Below are 20,192 nucleotides of genomic sequence, written 5' to 3' on the forward strand. Positions count from 1 at the left end.
GAGAGCGGCTGACCCGGAGAGCTTTCCATGGGACCGGGCGGAAAGCAGGGGGGTGGGAGATCCCGATTGCCAAGAGAATTGAAGAACTAAACGGGAGCATTTTCGAACTGATGTTGCCTCCCAGCTTTAGTCCGAGGATGCGAGGATCCCTTTTCGGGTTAGTGGACTGCGGGGGGAGAGTGGGGCAGGACAGAGGTTGGAAAAAGTTGCTTATTCTGCGTGCGGTTGTATGTGCTGGAAGTGGAAGTAAAAGTGCAAAGCTAGGGCTCTGATAAAAGTGGCTGGTTTAGGGAAGGAAAAGCTGTGATTAGAATATGAATAGAGCTCCAGGAGAGGAAGAGAAAGGGGGATTATAGCTGAATTACTTTGACCATGGACAGAGCCAACGTTTTCCACTCTTCTCCCCCTCTCCCCTCCCTACACCCAGACTACCCCCCTTCCCTCTCCCCGTCGGGAAAAAAAAAAAAAAAAAACAACAAAACCACCAACTCCACACAGCAAAACAAGCGGCGAGGTTGCTAAAGAGGAAGCTCCGCGGTGCCTTCGCATCCCTAGGCGGGCCGGCGGCGGGGGAGCCGGCGGAGCACCTCGGCCCCTCGGGCTGGGCCGGGCGGGCACCGGGGGGGCCGCTGCGCACCCCCACAGGCCGAGTTTTGGCGTGGGGACCCCCCCAATGTGCACTAAGTAAAAACAAGAGAGACAGAGACGGTGCAAAATCGAGTACGCAGCCGGCGGAGAAGCCCTCGCAGTGGCGGCAAGGACGCCGGCCGGCTTTGCCCGCCGCGGGAATGTGTCCTGCGAGGCGGGAGCAAGGTCTTCGTGCCTGATGCTTCTCCTCCCTCTGCCCTCTACACCACCAAAAAACAATTCGACCCAGCGCAGGGGCTCTGCTCCTTCCCGACGGCCATAGCAATGCCGACGGGGAACTTCCATCGCTCCGTTCCCCGCAGCCCCCGGTGCCGCCGGCCTGGCTCTGCTCCAGGCGGAGCCGCGCCGGGGCCCCGACAGGGCGGGCACGGCCGGCTCCGCCACGCTGCCTCCCCGCGACGGCGCGGCCTGCGGCTCCTGCTGCCGCCCCGGCCTTGCCCAGAAGGACCCATCGGCCCCGGTCCGCCCTCCTCGGGGCTGCCCGACCCCCGGCTGCCGCCCCCGGAGGGCTCCGGCCCAGCCGCCTCGCCCACACCCCGTAGCCTCCCGCTCCCACAGCGAGCGGACACGCTTAGCCCCGCCGCAAAACGCCCCGGCGGACTATGCGGGTGCATTTTGATTGTCACAGCCAAAACGGTGACATTTCTCCGCCTTTTAATGGATTTCCCCCCATTTTTTTTCTCCCAGGGCTTTATCGTGAATAAAGCCCCCTAAGGGGGCCCGAGGGAAGGCCGTGGGTGAGGGCCCCTCGGGACCAGCCTGCTCTTTTCAGGAGAGCCCAGGGCTCCGTGCGGGGGCAGAAGACCTCCAAAAACCTCAGGGACATTTTTGTCTCAGAGCAGGGCTCGTTCTTCAAGGGGTTTTGAAACCCTCGTTATCTTTAAAACCCAGGAGGATGCCGGCGGCGCCGCCTGTTCGCGGGGAGTTACCTGGTGTCACCATCGCTTCCAGCGGGTGGTCACAGCCCTCGGCAGCCCCGGGGCGAGGCGCCCAGCCCTGGGCCGGCACAAGCCCGCGGGCACTCGCCATCCATCGCCCCGTGGCGCGGGGAGGTGCCCGCAGGCAGGGGCCCAGCTGCTGGAAACGTGGAACACATGCTGTGGCAGCCGCAGGGCATCCATCACGGGCACCCTGCACCTTTAGAAATTTCACCTTCACCGGTGTAAAGCTTCAGAGATGCTTTTGTGTTGCTGGTATTTCAGAGATGAGCAAAATGAAACTACAGGATTTGTGAAGATAGGGATATGCTGTTTCTGGGGGCAGTGAGAAGGATGGGATTGAGCACAGCCTGGAAGTCTAGAGGCTCGGGCTGTTCTTTGACAGGATGCAGAGGTGTGTGTTCTCTATGGAGGATGATGCATGGGTAGGATCAGCAGCACCAGAGATACCTGCTGCAATGTGTTTACTCCCTGCCTCTCCTGGTTAGTTCCTGTCCCAACATTCTTGTGGAATATGTCAATGCTGTTGCCTTCCGGTTTACCTAATCCCCCCTTCCAGTGTCTCAGGTCATCCCAGTGTGCTTCATAGCTCCATTAATATTTCTTGTTTGGGTTTTGCTTATCTATTTAAATAGAATCTCATGCTTCTGGATATCACATAGGACACATTAAAGTACTTTATTTTTCTGAAAGCACAGAGCATCTCCTGTGCTGCAGGCTGGCAGTTTTCAGATGGAAGCACTATAAGTCACTAGCTACAGGTTTTTATTTAATACAATGGGCAGGTCTCAGCAAGGATGCAAAAAGTATACAATTGGGAATTTTCATTCCAAGTTCTTGCCTATGCAGATCATCCACAAGCCATAAAATATATGGAGATTAACCCTACGCTGCATCAGATTATGCATTTTGAGTGGATCGGGATTCAGCTGCTATTGTGAAAAGAATATCACCTTTATTCAAGAATACAAACTTTTGTTGGTGCAGGAAGGGAGAGCAAGATCATCAAGAGAAGAGAAGAGAAGAGAAGACACATTCCAGGCTGCTGAACAACTGCATGCAAAGCTGACATACCAATTTAGGTGACCAACAGATAATGAGTTTCTTTTGATGGTTCAGCAAAACAGAGACAGAATGGAAGTATGACAGTTTGTATCAACTTACCATCCAGGTATTTTGAGATCTTTCAGAAAAACATTTTTCTAGGACTGTGTTTTACTCTACAGCTGTCTGTGCCAGTAGGCTGCGACCACACTTTTTTTGACATAAAAAGCTCCTTATGCTGGTACTAAACTCTGAGCATCTCTACTGAACTCTTAACAAATGTTTTGGGGAAAAACCCCAAGAAAAGCATTTTCAGCAAAACTACTGGCACAGGAACAAAAAAAAAAAATCCAAACCAAAATAAAACAACCAAAACAACGACAAAAAAAAAAAAAAAAAACCCACAAAACAACCAAAAAAACTGTTATATATTAATTTAGCTAATTCTACTAAATGCAACTTAAGACTGAAATTGTACTGAAGTTTTCCCATAGATTCCCAGGCAGCCTGCATTAGTTTTAAGAATGGATGGGAATTGCTCGTAAAAGGAGTTACATAAGATGGCTCTTTGCAATACCAGGGATCTGAGTTCAGTGACTCAGGGGATCCTTCTGGATCCGAAGTATCTCTGTGAAGACTGTAAGGTTGCTGGCAACAGCCAAACACACAGTGACACTTCATTATTTTATCAGTGGCCTGCAGTGAGTGGTTCCATATTTTCTTGCCTGAGCCAGCAGCCTCCTCCTCTCATCATGAACCCATGCTTCTGTCAACCTTCCTTCCCAGCTCCGTTCCTGTTTCTGCTATCTTCATCTTCTGGGCAAATCCCATGGAAGAAACAGAGAAGGATCTTGTTTCTGTACTGGCTTCTCTTTCCCACTTCCTCATCTTTATTACCAGAGCAGGAAATGTTAACTTTATTTTACATATATTAACACCCCTGAGGAAGCTATATGTATAGGTGAAGGACAGGATATGGAGTAAGCTGACAGATGACTTCTGGAATCAACTCTCTGTCTGTGCTTGGGGAACATGATGCTGACAGATGCAGGAACCGGGAGTGGAACATCAAAAGGCTGCCTAGGTAAACAAGTGCACCAATTCCTTCAAAAGCATTTAATTGACACAAGCACCACGAGAAAGTGGCTAGGGCAGACACATATGCAGGTATCTGGGAGAAAACTATCAAAAGAGCAGAGGTATGCAAATGATGGATTGCACATGCACAGGGCAGGGGGCACCTTCCTTTTAGTTGGAAAGAAAAGTAACATGAATTGCAGCTGGTATGCTGTAACTGTAGACATTTCTGAAGCCAAGTTTTGTTGAAGATGAGCACAGTCGGCCTTAGATGATCTTCTCTTATTAAGGTCTGTGAAAGGAATTTTGCTCAGCCCAAGCTCTTTTCTTGTTTATAAAGTAGTGCAGTGACAGTGTTGCCAGAAGAGACCACTGGTTCACACTGGTCACTGGTCAGTCTGCATGGAGAAAGGGAATTCACTCTCCTGGGTAGTATCAGCATGTGTAGTTGAGAAGAACCACTGCCCTCAGGACTGCTGACCAGAATGCTCAGCCTGGAGACACTTGATGACTTGAGTTTGAGAAAAGGGCAAGCAGTCATCGATTTTCGAGCTTACACCAGATTTAGCTGGCTTTTGTTGTGTGTGGCTGGTACTAGTTACCAGAGGATTTGTACTGTGTGTTGGAAGAAGAGCCAGCCCTAAAAGCTATTATAGACAACAGACACAGAAAAGATCCATTCCAGACTGCATCTCAGCTGCCGAACAACTGGATGTGAAGCTGTCATATCCTTTTAGATGATCGACTGATAATGAGCTTCTTTTGATCTGCCTGGAGCACAGAGAATTACCTTCAGTGCCTGCCTCTGACTTGCAGGGGGAGGCTTGAAGAGTTTAAGCTTCCAATTCACCAGGAGTTCAGGGGAAAACTGTTTCCATTATTAGAACATAATTTTGGCAAGAAATTAGAACTTTGCTGTTAAGCACGCCAATTTCTTTCTTAGTTCTTGAGCTATTTCTTAGTTTATAAAGTTTTATTGTCAAGTAGACAATGACAACAGTGCACCATCTGCAATGGTAAAGCATATGCATAGGTCAAGGAGCTCCCCAAAACTCAGGCTAGTGAAAGATGAAGGCTCTGCTGCAGTTAGCAGCAGGGAATTACTTTTGATTTGGATCTAACATGCTGTTTTTATACTGACTGGGAGGAGGGGATAAGGACATGCACAACAAAGTTATTGGAAAAAATACGTGGTCACCGGAACCACCGCAGAGTTACCTGCCTCAGGAAACACAAAAATAAACAGGTAACTGCAGTTAGGAGAACAGACAGCAGTTTTTTTCCCCAGCAGTGAGATGAAAAGAGCAATCGGCAGCTCATGAGCTTGGAAGAATTTTTTGGAAGGTGAAACAAAGGCCTAAGTCCATTTGCTGGGTAGACAACAAAAAATTTTGCTGTTGATTTTGAGACAGAAAGAATAAAGCCATATAGACTGCTTTTTTTTAAAAAAAAAAAACTTCAAAAATTCTCTTCATTAGCTCTGACCTAGGTTTGGAGAGTTTAACTGAGAGTTCTGGTGTTTTGGGATGTATGCATGTTCATACGTAAGGAAAGCAGAGGGGCTGCATTTGCCTCCCACGTTCATATGGTGAGTTCTTAAATGATTGCAGAGAGGCAAAACTGAGTCATGCAGTCTTCACTACCTGAAAGCAGAGAGTCTGACTGGGGCCACACATCCAGGGCAGAGTAAGATTGACAAAAGTAGATGTTCTTACTCTTGCACCTTTCTACCCCTTCCCAAAGAAAGGAACCCCTTTCCTCCACTGAAATTGGTGGGCCCATGCTGAGATAGAAGTATTTCATGAGAAAGATGGACTGAGTCAGAATTCAGTTCAAACACATTCAAGTTCCTAGCAGCATTTAGGTCCAAAACATGGGTCCATTTCTGGGCTTCTGAGCCTTAGACACAGAAACTGGAATCCAGATCCTCATCGTGCCTTGCACACGTTAAGCCTCCCAGCACTGGTCCAGATAATAGTAACGAGTCACCATCTGGCTGGATTTTACGGTTTGATGAAGTGCTCAGTTTTAAGGCAAGCACGTGTCTGGCACCTGGGGACTGTGGAGCCCTGATCCCAGTTCTGGCACAGTTTTTCTGTGGCCCTGGGCAAGTCACGTCCTCTTCAGAGGAGGGGATTCATCAAGTGCCCCATGGCCCTGCTGAAACGGCAAAGGGCTGTAAAACAATCCTCAGCTCCAATGGGAGGAGAGGCCGGCTGGAGGCACTCCCTGCCACAGCTCCAGAGGCGCTTGTGCTGAGACACAGCTGAGGAGGGCTCCTGTGAGAGGGCTGCAAGCCAGTGACCTTGTTTCAAGGCCTATGCTTCCACTCACTAGGGCCATCCTCATCCCCAACAGCCTTGGGGCAAAGTACAGTAGTGTTTTTAGCCCTTCTAGTTTAGTTTTGCAGCTGCGTGACACCAGTTACTGTCAGGCCTTACAGGTGGTCTGAGCAGGGCTTGCAAATTCATTGTCAGGTGCACAGCACTTTTCATTAGTTTGCCATTTGTTACCACAAACCAGTGAAATACTCTTCAGTCTTTATAGGATTTTAATTATTATGTATTCCCATTTTGCTATAAACCACAGATATTTTCTTTATTTACCATTAGAAAACATGAGAAGGGACATAGTAATTTCTCATCATCATGAGTCTATGTTTTTCATTGGTTTTCCTCCCTTTTAGGCAAGAAATAAGGAGTCCAAATAATTAAAAAGCTCACTTTGCTGCACATTGAAGCTTCTTTGTAAGAAAAACTCTTAACAAGATATGGGCATTACAAACAAAACCAATTGTGCATAGTGGGAGCCCTTCCTTTACTTTCATCTTAAAATTATTACATCTCAGTATGCCTTTATTTCATAATATATCCTCTTTGAATGGTTTGAAAATTGGCCAGTCTGGTTTAATTTTCCTTTACAGTTTGTTTTTCTTATTTGAATGTTTGGATACATTTACCTTAAGAAAAAAATAAACATTAAATACCTGTAAGAGTTACATAAATGATCTGAAGTGAAGCTGTTTCTCCGAACTCTGAACTAGTGCCCTGTGTTGCTCTCAGCTCCAGAACAGGCCAGAAGCCCTGTGCTTTGCTCTCTACCCCATAGCATTCTGCAGCTCAGCCCTGGCTTCATTCTGTTTCTCACAACCAAACAGTAGGGCTGGACATGTGCAGTATTCATTAGGATACATAGCATCTAACCCTTTATCTGCAAAGCAAGTGGTAACTTATACTACATGGAGCTAGGTATCTTTTCCAACAGTAGCACACAGCTCTAGCTCACATCAGAAAATGGATTGCATCTGGTATGGGACTGATGCTGGGACTGATGCTCAAGACCTGGGCACTATATACAGGGAATAAAGAAGATGCAATGGAATGGAAACCTTGTGGTACTTTTCTAGCCACAGCTCTTAGAGCTAAAGCCTTCAGATTTTGTCAGGTGCTGTTCAGAATATGGTATCTAATTCAGTAGTTAGACAATGATGGCAGGGTTGATCTGGGCAATACCAGCAATGCAGCTATGAGCTGACTTAAGACATACTTTCTGAAGGCATCCACAGTATAAAAAGGGGGGGAGGGGAGGTTGTCTGGGAAGATCATTCAAACCGCTGCAAGGATGAGGCTCACCAGAGGAAAGTAATGTGACAGCTCTGGGGTTCTGTATTTTACCTCATCAGTCCATGCATTATCATTTTTCCTGACTATAGTAGGATTCCTTCCATGAATTGCCACTTTGACCAACCATATTTCAGGAATCAACAGCCATTTGTTCTTTTTCTGCTGCTGGTTTTGTAATGCTTATTCCACTGCCAAGAGATTACTTGTAGGTGTCAATTATGATGGAACATAGGCTGCCTCCTAGAGAGACAGAAGAAGTAAACATCAGTTTCAACCCAGATCTGCACTCAGATAAGCCTCCAGTGTAGGCACAGGCTTAGGTCAGGCAGCAGTGATGTATAAACACAGCTGATGTAGGTATCACCAGAGTAGCTGATAGTGGCTTACCCTCACTTACTGCCCGATACATCCAGTTTCTATACTTTACTGGATCTATCAATCATTCTTATGGCTGGTCCTTTCTTCCTAAACCCCAGCTATTACAGGATATCCTTCACCCTCAAAAATCCATTCACCCCCATGCTTCCATCAGCTTGAGGTGAATGAGCTGCAGGGTTCCTCCTCAGAGCTGCACACAGACCTTTTCTCTCAATGAGGTTACTCATGAGCACATTTTTTGTTCCTCTTCCATCTCTGCTGTAACTGCTTCAATTTCCACACATGCAATATACACATTGCTTAGTCTTTCATGTCCTGCAGCTCTGACCACCAAACCTAGGGAGAGGACTAGGGAGCAAGGACCCTTATCCTCAGCGTGTTTCTGTGGTGTCCCCCAGCAGCCGCAGCCTTAGAGGCTCACTCCCTCTGCTGGTGCTCCCGAGCCGCAGCTGGGCATCTCAGGCACCAAAGCAGAAGTTGCTCATTCAGTTGAGGCTTTTGGTTAACCTCTTCCTCCATGAATGAGGATGTCACTCTCTCATTCTCTTAAAACTCTTTTGTAAATAACCCTGAGCTGTCTGAATGCTGGAAGAGGTGCTTCAAGTGCTTTTCCAATCCAACTTGTGCTGTGTTGAGATCTGTGTTGTCACCAGTCCAATTGCAAGAAAAATGGGGGGGGGGGGGAAGAGAAGGAAAGTAGAATGTATTTCTTCAGGCTTGGTTTTTAAGCCCAAACACAAAAGGCATTTAGTGGAAGGCTAAAAAGAAATCTGCTCAGGCTAATACTCATCTAAGATCAGAGCTAAGAGAACAGACGCAACATTATTGCATGAGCAGTGTCAGGATCAGCAGGCTCATAAGGATCAGCATACAAAGTTCAGACACATGAGGAGCCAAAGAACATCTCAGGACTTCTACATCATAAGCAGTGTTCAGTATCCTCACTGAGCCAGAGTGCTGCTTTTCACTGAAGGAAGTCTGCATGTTGATGTCCTTTGCTTAAAAAGTTAACTGAGTAAGGGCTCATCAGTTTAGAGTACTAAATGATTCTTAGTTCATCCACTGCTTTAGTTCTAGGTCTTAGACCTCATGAAAACAATCCAGCTGTTTCCCTTCTAAATCCTTTCAGGTCATTCAAACCTGCTTCAGTGTCAGAGAAGGATTTGTTGTTCTTCATAGGTTTGGTTTTGTTTAGTTCTTAAAATGTTTTAGCTATGTTAATATTTTAAAAGAAGTTCTAGAGTCCTATGACAAGCACACTAGGTAATGATCATTACCTGGTGTTTGCAGCCTGTCTTTTCAGGACTTTGAGCCAGTGTATTATCAGATCTGCTACCATCAGCAGGAATGGAATGGATATCTGTGTGCTGTATCATGCACTTGCTACACATGCAGTCACCTCCTCCCCTGAACTTCACGGAGACTGCCTACATTTAGTTGGCAACATACTACCTGTACAAGCACACCACTGCTGGCACACAAATGCACCTCCATGTTGAAATCTCACTCAAAATGTCTGATCTCAAGCCCTTGAGAAAGTAGTTCCATTTCTCAAACACTGACACTATTTTAGAAAATTTTAACACTTTAATGAGCATGTTTTAGGAACAGAAAATGGTTTAGACATTTTAACACCTTACCATCCTTACACAACTGTTAACATATTCAGCCAGTATTATTTAAAACATTTATTACAATGGTTTGGAAAACATTTTTAACCTCTATGAATAAGATGTGTATTTAGCTCTGCTTATGACTAGCACAGCAAAGATCTTTTCAAACACAAGCATGGGATTTTTTGAAGTGATCCAAGTGCTTTGCTGGACCATGGCCTTATTCCTCAATTCCAAACATGTCCTGTTCATGACTAATCCAGGCTTCAGAACTGCTCCTGGTGTATTTCACTGACAGACTCATCCATGTCAGCTTAAACACAAGGAGGATATGTAAGAAAGATTTCCTACTGTCTTGCACCTCCCTTCATTCAGATTTTAGAGTTTATTCCTGTTCACCAAAAAAACTCCCAGTGAGATATGCTGGATTTTCATATAATTCCTTAAGGTACTTTTTTGGGGTATTTTTCATCTTGTTCATTCATTGTACTTAGCGAGTTTTAGCCTAGGTATGATGTTCATGGACTGCAGCTCTTGGAATAAGAGTTTACAGGCATAAGGTATGCGCAGAGAAGACACATGACATGAAGATTTGCAGTAGTGGCACCTAGGGAAACAAACAAAAAGTTAAGAGTTGGTCAATAACTTCTGCTGAAAGAACCCAATTTATAGCCACTAGCCACTGTTGTTTTATCCATCTACATTTAAACACTTGCCACGGTCCTAGAAACATCAAATGCTTGAGACACATTTTAGTGCCTAAGTCATAGCTTTAAAGTCGTTCAATAATCAACAGGAGCTTAATGTTAAACCTGCACTTTTCTAGGAGGGCAATCACTCAGTGCTCTGGACCTAACAGGACTGACTTCTGCTTCTTTAGCACTCGCATAAATGTCAACAAATTCAGCACTGCACAGTGACAGAAAGGAGGTGAACAAAGCCAAGTGCTTCTGAAAAAATGGTTACCGGTCCAATTTCCATGCTACATGTATGTCACAAAAAGAAGAGTCAGGAAGAAAGAAGGTTTCTAATATGCAATTTCACCCTATAATGTCTCAAATCATTACACTTTCCAGAAAAAAGGCCCTTCTCATCTTAGATTTTAAACTTTAGTCAGCACAGAAACTCAGTAAAATTGCTTTAATACAATATCTTGGTGCTCTTTGCTCTAATGATCTTAAAATTCAGAGAGAAAGGGGTTTTTTTGCCAAATAGATATAACCGTGACTATATAAGGAATAAATAGGCTAGTCAGCCATCTTTACAGTATCTGGATTCAAATTCAGTGGTGGTAGAAAATATTTCTTATAAAAACCCATTTCCCACCTCCCTATTTCTTCATTCTCCTATATATTATATTTTCTGGTTTTGGACAGTTGAGAAAGCCACTCCTTTGGGAACAGAGAGTGACTAAGCACTTCCTAATGGTCTAACAAAGCTCCTTTTTTTTTTGCTCCTGTGTTTCAAATTTGCATTTCTGCCATAAAGTCATAACAGTCTGAAGATCCAATTAAGGAGGAATTAGCAAAACTCCTGCAGACTTCCATGGTACAGAATAAGGCTCACAGTCAATGCAGGTTTATAACTACTCCCCTAGTCCCTATTTATAGGGACAGGTACATTCTATGGTAGGAGGAAGTGACCTCAGTGGGAGCCACTCTCCAGCAATGGCAAGCACGCAATTGCTTTCTATAGGAGAGACAGAATTCCTTGCAGGCCCTGGAAGCCTGATGAGACACAACTTCTCTGCTATAAGCACACGTCTGGCGTCTGATTACACCTCCTAGGGACTGAGGAGCAGAGATTACTCACTGCACCCAGGCTCAAAACTACACCATTCTGGGCCTGCTTTGTACTTGATGGGGACCACCCAGAAAGGTGCAGTAAGCACAAAACTCCGTCAAACAGAGATCACAGAAACAAGCACATTAAAGACCATTTAGTATTAGAATTGACACTACACTGGTCAGAAAAAGGCAACTGTACCATTCAAGGCTGGATCTGGACCAGAAATAAAATTTTTCTTCATGTATAGTTTAAAATTCAAATACTTGAGAGATCAGAATAAATTATCATCAAAAAAGGGCCAAATCTTGCTCATGGCATTCAGTGCAGTTCTGCTCCTAAGCACCTTTCCAACAGCTCAGTTGGAAAATCTGCATAAACCCATGTAAATCATAGTAAGTTTCAACCACATTTTTAACAGCGACAAATTCTACCACTGCCACAAGAGTCCCCCTCCCCTGTGAAAATACCAGTTCAGGCCCCAACACTGATCTGCTGCTACTATCTTGCAGAAAAACATACCCAGGGGCTAGTCCTTATCTGAGAGGAAGGGCTCATCTCCCATAAGCCAATTCCCTTAATGCCAGCTATACAAACAATGTTTCTAAAAGGTTTCTTGCAGCAATGTCTTATTAATGCCTGAGTCACTGAAAAGGCCCATTTGGAAGTTTCTCTTAATGACTTCGTCTCTACTGTGATGCTCATTACTGGGCCACTTACCTCAGATATTGGCAGACACAGTATAAAATTCAGCAGAAGCTCTCTTATTGATTACTCTCACACATCAGACAGCTTTTCACAGAATCAGATTGCAAGAATGTCTGGCTCTGTCTGAGACAGTAGCTTCTTTCACAATTATTTAAGGAGTTAGTTAACTTTGCTACGAACTTAAAAAAATTAATTGTATTAGCAACACCTTAAAAATAAAGTTCAAATGCCTAATTTTCTTCAAGGTACTTTCACTTTCTGTGGACTCTGAAAATCTTCATGGACTGCTCTGAAAGTAAAGGTCTTATTGAAAAAATAATTGAGCTACATTTGCAAGTGAGATTTTTTAAGGGCAATGCTTTACACAGTTAGAAGTGGTTGTTTCTTTGATTTATGGCATGTTCTTCCTTTCACATTACTTAGTGCAATTGTTATTTGCACTGCAGTAGTTCTAAGAGACCTGGGTCACAAAAAAGGCCTCCCCTCTTACGTACACTGAACACACCCTCAAGAAAAATAGGACTTTCAAAAAGGGTTATGGCCAGAGGGACAAGAGCCAGCAGGACTATGCCTAGCTGAAAATCACCGATTTCAGGATGCCCAGAGAAGGGCTCATCTCTCCTCTGGATTACATGTGTTTACCCACCTCTGTCTGAACATCTGCTTCCCCAGGAGCAGAGCTGCTGCTGCTGGGAGCAAAGGTGGTGCTTGGTTTCTGGCCAGAAGCCACATGCTTCAGAAGAAAGGTCTGACCAAGGGCAGAAACAGTAGCTGTCATCTTTACACATCTACAAACTCAGAATACAACTTATTTTGCTACTTCATTACATCATAGAAAAATCACACTTCTGACAGTGAAGTGAATAAAGTCCAATTTCCTGTCCCTCCCATTAAATTAATGCTGATATCCAAGATGTCTTAAGTTTCCAACTATGGCTTTTTGAGGTTTAGAAATGAATCTTTCTCCTCCTCCTTTTAATTCTCTATCTTTTCCCAACATAAATATTAGAGTACCTTTTATCTTGAATGTGCACCATGTATTTTTTCTTCCCTTAGTCATGGGATTTCAATGTTCTTTGCAAAGCTTGCAAGAACATTGTATCTCAAACTCCTATTGGTCTCGCAAGTCTTTTCTGCTTGCCTAAACCAAAACCAGGTCAAAGCAAAACATCTCCCTCAGAGACCTCTAAGACTATAAAGAGAAGTTTGCTTATCTTCCAACAAGAGTGGGTATTTTCAGCATGATACAGGACAACTTTCAATCTAACATCTCAAAATTGCTGGAGAGATGAGACAGTTAAGCAAAGCCCAGCTACACGTGGTGAGTTACACACAGCTTTTTCATTTAGTTTAATGCTTCCCCTACATTAAAAACCAGTTTGTTTTCAGGAGATCAGCTCAGTACTGCTTTAGTACTGGCCTCAGAGTAAACCAGCCAGCCTAGAGAGAAGTTTCCTAGAGACAAGACATTCAGGCAGAAGCCAACTGGATTTCCAAACAGGCTTTCCACAAGGCAGCTGCTTGTCTCTCAAGCTCCAACATGGGATCAGTGCACTTGCCTGATGCTTTGAGAAGGAACTCCTTGTTTCACAAGATTACAAAGCAAAAGGCATTTGGGAGGGGAACAGCCAAAGAAACCCAAATGCATGGGATTATGAACACTGTAGCTAGAGAACAAGAAAGCAGTAGATATTGCTTTCTTCTCCTATTCTTCTGTGCCCACTTTTACTCTTCAGCCTTGTGAGGTTCAACATGGCATTGTAGCAGGAAGATGTGTGAGTAGCCCAGCCAGTATCCTCATTTCTGCTGGCAGAACCATCCAGTACATGGACACTGCTGCTCTCCCCATTTCAAAATACAGATGATATATGGGATTGGGTGCTTAGTAGTCCCTTGCAAGGGTGGGACAGAAGGTCAGTACTGGAATGGAAGGTCAGCAGACAGACTGAAGGGAACAGCCAAGCTGTAGAAGACAACACCTGTGCCCCCACAACAGGAGAGATCCCTGGCCCACTGACCACACACTCAATTCAGCCAATTTTGAACTTTTTGATTAAAGTGCATGAGATTGTTAATTGGTGCCTGTGAGCTCTTGAAAACTGAGAAGCACTGCAACCAAGGGCAAGGTTCTGTTACACAGAGGCACCTGACAACTTACCATCCAGAGTAGCCTAGCAAGCCACACTGGCCACAAACATCCACTTCGAAGGCATCACTTGAAATCATCAGCCTCTCCAACAAAAGCATGCTGGCTCCATAACCTATCAAACAATCCCGTTCCATCTCTCCAAGACGTAAACCACCGTCACGGGATCGACCTTCAGTGGGTTGCCTTTGAAATAAATATTTGAGAAACGCAGTAAGTACTCCAAAACATGCATTCTATGACTCCAGGCTGTCTTCAAACTGTAGGAACAACACAGGGTTGATGGACATTACAAACCAGAGCTGCTGATCTCACAAATGAGTTGCTCCTGTACCTGCAATATGATGCAGTTCTGTAAGTGGCAACTGCAGCACCAGGCCACAGCTCTTTACCTCTCAGAATGCAGCTGAATAAGTGAAAACAAAAAGATGTCTAAGAGTATCCAAGACAATCTGGACACAGATTTGGCATTTTTCTTGATGAGACATTATCATTTGTAGCTAACAAAATGAAACAATATTCAGCAGTTAATGAATCAATCATCAACCTAATGCTTCAGCTGAACTACAGCTAAGACTAATTTCTAAAATAAAGATGGTTCTGATCTGTGAGGGAACACCCAAATAAGTCAGCAAATGAGTAGTATATATATTGCTAACTCATTACTGAAATGCTATTTTTTTTAAGTAACATTTATCCAGTTTATTTTTTTCATGTATGATGGTTAATAGACTGATTTTTGTGTTCTATAGGTTGCTCTACACAAGTCAAACTTTTATTTATTGTCTGAGGAGACTTCCTGTCCTTATGGTGCTAGAGGAAAATTTTAATAAAGCAATCAAGTATACATTAAAGATTTTGAAGTAAAAAAATAAGGTACTGTATATAATCTAACATTAAGACTGCATAACACAATCTTTTTGTTGGACACAATCAAAACTTTTAACCTCTTGTCATTCTGCAAGTTCATAGTATCATTTCTACTCTCATATACCAGTACCATGATGTAGTATGTAGGCTGCAAATATCAGAGCAAACTACGAAACAAAAACAATCCTGAATTCCTACAGCACTAATATACTGCATGCATTTTAATGAATATTTCCATCTTAGTATATTCCCTGAAACATGACAGCAAAGAGAAGGAATTTAAAAGAAGTTACTGAGCTTCACTGCTCCCCGAAACCTCATGTTTATGTGCTGTTTCTGACACTTGTAGCAGTGTAATCCACCTAAAATATTCAATGACAGATCTGGCCCATTACTTTTGGAGTTTATTTTGTTTCTATTATTTCTAACAACTGAATTTTTAAGCTTACTAAAGATAATAAAAATAAGATTTTGCCAACTTGCTGCAAATCAAAGGAAATAATGCCTTCAACATCTAATAATCTTTTGTAACACGTAAAAACTAAGCCTAATTACCAGATCAAAATACCTTCTAAAGATACAAGTTGTATTTGTTTTTAGGGGCAAGTAGTTTCTCTTACTCTGACCACAGCGGAACCTTAAAATGAATCTGCTTGTAATTCAAATTGTCCTTTTCATTCATATAACCTTCTGTTTTTCCCACTGTTGGGAGAATGGATAGAAGTTGTTTACATCCTGATTAAACTCCCCAGGGCCCCCTCCCCAGATGATGGCACCATCACTGTTCAGATGCTGTTTTAAAGGCTAACCCTGTGATGAATGCAGTTTCTCTTGTGAAGTGCCAAGAGGCAGATTTTAAAAGCAGTTTGGACCTCCAAGGAATCAGGTATTTACTATGGTGCTAGAAGTGCCCGAGCTGTTTTTATGAACTGACTTCTATAATATTATTTAATACACTGGCCTGCTTTCAGAGGGTGCTGTTGTTCAGGATAAAATAGTTTTAGAAATGTAAGTCCAAATAAAGTCTCACTCCAATTATGGCAAGATAAAACCTCTGGAAGTAGTATGGGGCCTCAACACCATGCCTAGATATGCCATAGGTCTTCCAACAGATCCAGGGTGAACATTTTCAAGGCAGATGAAATTCCATTAAAAAAATTACAAAAAGCTCCCCAAATAAAAAAAATCCAACTTGAACCTTTAGCTGTCAAATTTCACTCCCACTGGCTCTGACCTCATTGAAAGAAAACAAAACAAAATAAAATTCAACCTACCTAAAAAGTAGTCTTCTCTAAAGTACCAAAAATTTCAATATTGAGATTGAATATTGAACTTTGAAATGAGTCTATCTTCTGCTTCCTAAGATTATCAGATTATTCTGCCAGCTCACACAAGGTTTAAAATTCTTCATATAAAAAGTTATTTAAAATGTTAAAACAGTACTTATAAAGCATCTCTGCTTCCCCTTTCCCACTATACACATGTACACTGCAGCTGTTGCCCTGGGCGACTAACTTCTTTCTTTGTTCTAAATATAACATCAGAAAACAAAGCGGACTCTTGAAAACAAGATTGGGAATATCAAGAAGAAGAGATATTTTTAGTATTAAGGAAATATGTAAGTTCCTAAAATCCTCAAATGCTAAATAAAATGCATGATACTTTAAATAAAAAAAAGAAGTGATCTTCATTCACCTGTTGCTTTTAGAACAAAAAAGCATAAAACAATTAACTTCAGTGTTTTTAAGCACATTAAGAATTTATTGACATTAATTCTGCATTTTCTGCAAGAACAGTGGGTTCAGCTGAACGGTCTTATACTTTGTTCCACTGGCCAGTGGGGAAATAAGTCTGCCTCCATGGTTTCAGCAGATCTCCTTTGTGCCTGCTAGGGAGAACAAGTGACTAGTTTGAATGGAGTTGTTTGCTGAAACACTGATCTCCAAGAAGTGGAACATTACCTAAAAGCCCTGCGTGAAGGAGGAGGGCATCCCATGCTCGCAGAGCCCCCGAGCACAGAGGGAAGCCCTGAGCGTTGTTGGTCCCATTGCTCCCCTGCAGCACAACAGGACCTGGCACATCTGACATGTCCAAAGACACAGAGGTGGCAGCTCTGACCATGTCCATCAAAACAACTCTGCATGCAGAAAGCTTACATTGCTCTCTTGTAAGAAAAATTAAAAGCAGGTTTTTTATTAAAAAGATTCAGCAGGACTGGGTATCTGAGCAACACCACATATAGAACTGTTTTATACATTGTCAACTACCCATGGCATTGAAATTAAGGATTGCATTTCACTTCCAGTACTAGTCCAGAGGGCAACATCCTGGTGGGTTTGATCATGGTTGACAAAGAGTGCTGCTTAGCAATTTTGCAGTCTTGTTTTAATCAGAACAATAGCTAGAATCAGTGATGATCAAGAAGCTCAAGTACTCTGCCTTATTCCAGATGGAAATATAGCTTTGCTCTGTCACTTAGGGTACATTTGATATATAATAAAATGCATTTCAAGACAATGACAGCCAAACTCCATGTTGGAAGCTGTTACAGGATTACTTTTAAAATAAAAAAATGAGAGTAGATGCAATCTACTCTCCAGGAAGTGCAATGGATGATAAAACAATAGCGAATATGAAAGCTGGCAATGCTGACTCTCTCAGCAGAGGCAATGGCAGTAACAAATGTTTAATTATTTCAGGAGAAAAAAGAAAATTCCTGAAAGACTAGTCAAGAGGCAGCATAAATTGAACATCCACTAGCTTTCCTGAAAGTCAAATAAGGAGCCCTAGTTAAAGAGTATGATGCTACTGACTGAACAACGAACTCGCAGAAAGGAAATGATGGGGGAAATCACACAAACTTCATCTTTACATATAAACATTACATTGACTTGGTAGTAAGGTTCCATTTAAATTCAGTGTCTCTGAACAGCTGAGAAGTTGGGGAGGCAATACAAAGGCAGATGAAGGGATTTGGGTAAGCCAGGAGTTCCAGTAAATCCTGTGTACTGTTAGTTAAGACAGTTTTCACTTTCATGTGAAAGACCAATATAATGCTTAACACACTGAAGAACAGAAAGTAGGACAGACAGCCTATTATTTGGGAATATAATTTATGTTCATATAGGCAAGCAGTGTGGTTGTGCAACACCTCTTTTTCTCAACGTGGTTGATGAAAAAGTTCAGACAAGAGTTACAAAATCTTTTCACGATTTCTTTCCCAGTTCAACCACTTGCATTTATTTTCATGGAAAGCATAAGTTTGTCCTATAGACAGCGTGAGGTTGGAAAGCAAAAAGACACAGAAAACAAGCAATGAAAAGTCAAAGAGGAAGACACCTCTGTATCCAGTACAGCAGAGACCTGCCCCTCCTTTCTCTAACAGCACATCAATAGGTAGAAGCTGCACTGTACTAAGAGCTGTTGTGCAGCCAGGCAAAGCAAGAGTGGCGGATCCTCACATGATCAGAGGCATAAAAATAAATGAAGCATTAAAGAATACAAATCATACTTGTTATAGGGAAGAGTAAGGGATAAACATGCCTGCGCTTACATCTTATAAACAGTACAAAGATTGTTACAGTCAGAATCAGAAGTTTTGACAGGTCAAAAAAAAAGGCGCCACCATGCAGGAGGTGAGGTATAAGGGTCTACATAATAGCCCAGAGAGAGTGGCAAAAGACATTTGGAATAATCTTCTAAGATTAGCTGGAATTTAATTTTCTGGCAAGTTTCAGTAAATAATCCTATTGTGATGGAGAGAGGTGAACTAAATGATAACTTAGAAGCATACCCAAAGCAAAGCCTGTGCCACTAAACTCTTTTTCGTGAGCAAAGAATATCAGAAACTTTGAACAAGAGTGCAAGGAGACACAGACCTTGGCTTTAAGGAGAAAAAGTAAGTAGCACCAGTAAAACCAGGAGGTTTCAATTTCCCTAAAGGGTTTCTCAAAGTATGTTGAAATATTGGATCATACTTTAAAATGTCTTCCTTCTACTCATAACTGATTTTGTTAAAGAAAAATACCTACAATATGAGCTAAAATACCTAACAAACCTCTTAAAATACCTATGATATGAGCAATTTGACAGGAAGGGGCCCACAGTGTGTATGGTCAATCAGAGATGATGTTTTTACCAGCTGCTAGCAGTAGTTTGAGAAGCAAACTCAAGTTTTCAACCACATAGAGCACACCTGACCCTTCAGAACAACCTCTTGCCACAGTCTACTGTCAAGAGTTTTTAGTCTGCAACAATATAATAACAGTTCAGAACATTTCATGCAAAGTACCACATGGTAAAAAGGCTCAGTTTTATAGCAATCAGTCAGCTGGACATATTTCTGCACATACATAAAAATTTTGTACTCAGCTTGTAATAATACCTGGTGAGCACTGCTCTGGGTCCTCGAGCTCTTGCATGCATTTTATCCAACACCATGTGCTTCAGTTTCTGGTAATACACGGGACCAAAATAGATATATGCCTCCAAAGGCTCCCTGAAAGAATAAAAAGCAAAGCAAAACTGACAACCACAGTTAGCACACATCTACCTTAAGAGAGGCAAGGGTGCCATGTACAGGAGAAATGTGATAATGAATCCTAGAAAAATGTGTTTGGGCTTTCTGGGCAACCAGTCTGAAACCTCTTTCAGGGAAATCTTCCGAACACAGAGGCAGTACACTGCCAACATCGCACGCTGCTGTCTCCAGTGCAGCAAGAAACAAGCTCCTGAACTCTGGTCATATGTTGTGCAGACACGCTGCTACAGCTGCAGGTACCTGTGTCAGCTGTAACATGGTAAGCCCCTCCTCTGTATCTGTACAGGAGTGTTTCAACAGTGTCATCAATAGCCAGGAAGGATGGTAAATGTCTCAGACTCTGAAGAGTGACTTAGGGTATTTCTGTTTACATTCCTTCATAAAGGTAAGCATATATGTAAGCAAATACATCCAGCATAAATGCTCAAAATATCCTTTTTGTAGGAGCATTTTAAGAACTTGCATTTGCATGAATCGCTTAGCACTGGCACACTGTGAGCCTGACAGTGTCCTCATTCCCTAATTCTCCCTGCACAACACCCTGAGGCACAACCCAAGGCCCAGATGGGTGAAAGCCCTCCCTAAGTGGCTGTGCATCAGCACAGGTGCCCTGGCAGCACTGCCCAGCAGCTGCAGCCAAGGGACAAAGACTGCTGCCCTGGCTGGCTCTGGGGCTCCGATGAGCTGGGTGAAGGGCTCTTGAGAACTGTATTTAGGCACTTTCATCAGCTTGAGAACGTCTGTGAGCAGTACAGAGGGTGTTACTCCATTCTGTGAGCTGGAGTATGGCTAAAGATTTCTGTGCTTAAAACACCCCTAACT

The 20,192-nt window shown here is 43.0% G+C and overlaps 1 protein-coding gene across 1 annotated transcript in view; it reads right to left on the reverse strand.

The window, feature by feature from the left end:
* Positions 1-6,240: 6,240 nt before the first annotated feature.
* Positions 6,241-20,192, reverse strand: part of POLR3B (RNA polymerase III subunit B) — an 83,318-nt gene continuing 69,366 nt past the window's right edge. The window contains exons 26-28 of the mRNA XM_064702525.1: positions 19,215-19,328; positions 13,973-14,146; positions 6,241-9,928 (exon numbers count right to left, since the gene is read on the reverse strand). Of these exons, the coding sequence (XP_064558595.1) occupies positions 9,799-9,928; positions 13,973-14,146; positions 19,215-19,328 (418 nt within the window). The 3' untranslated portion in view covers positions 6,241-9,798. The remainder of the gene's footprint in view (positions 9,929-13,972; positions 14,147-19,214; positions 19,329-20,192) is intronic.

This window comes from Zonotrichia leucophrys, chromosome 1A, assembly GCF_028769735.1.
Source record: "Zonotrichia leucophrys gambelii isolate GWCS_2022_RI chromosome 1A, RI_Zleu_2.0, whole genome shotgun sequence".
Taxonomy (NCBI): domain Eukaryota; kingdom Metazoa; phylum Chordata; class Aves; order Passeriformes; family Passerellidae; genus Zonotrichia; species Zonotrichia leucophrys.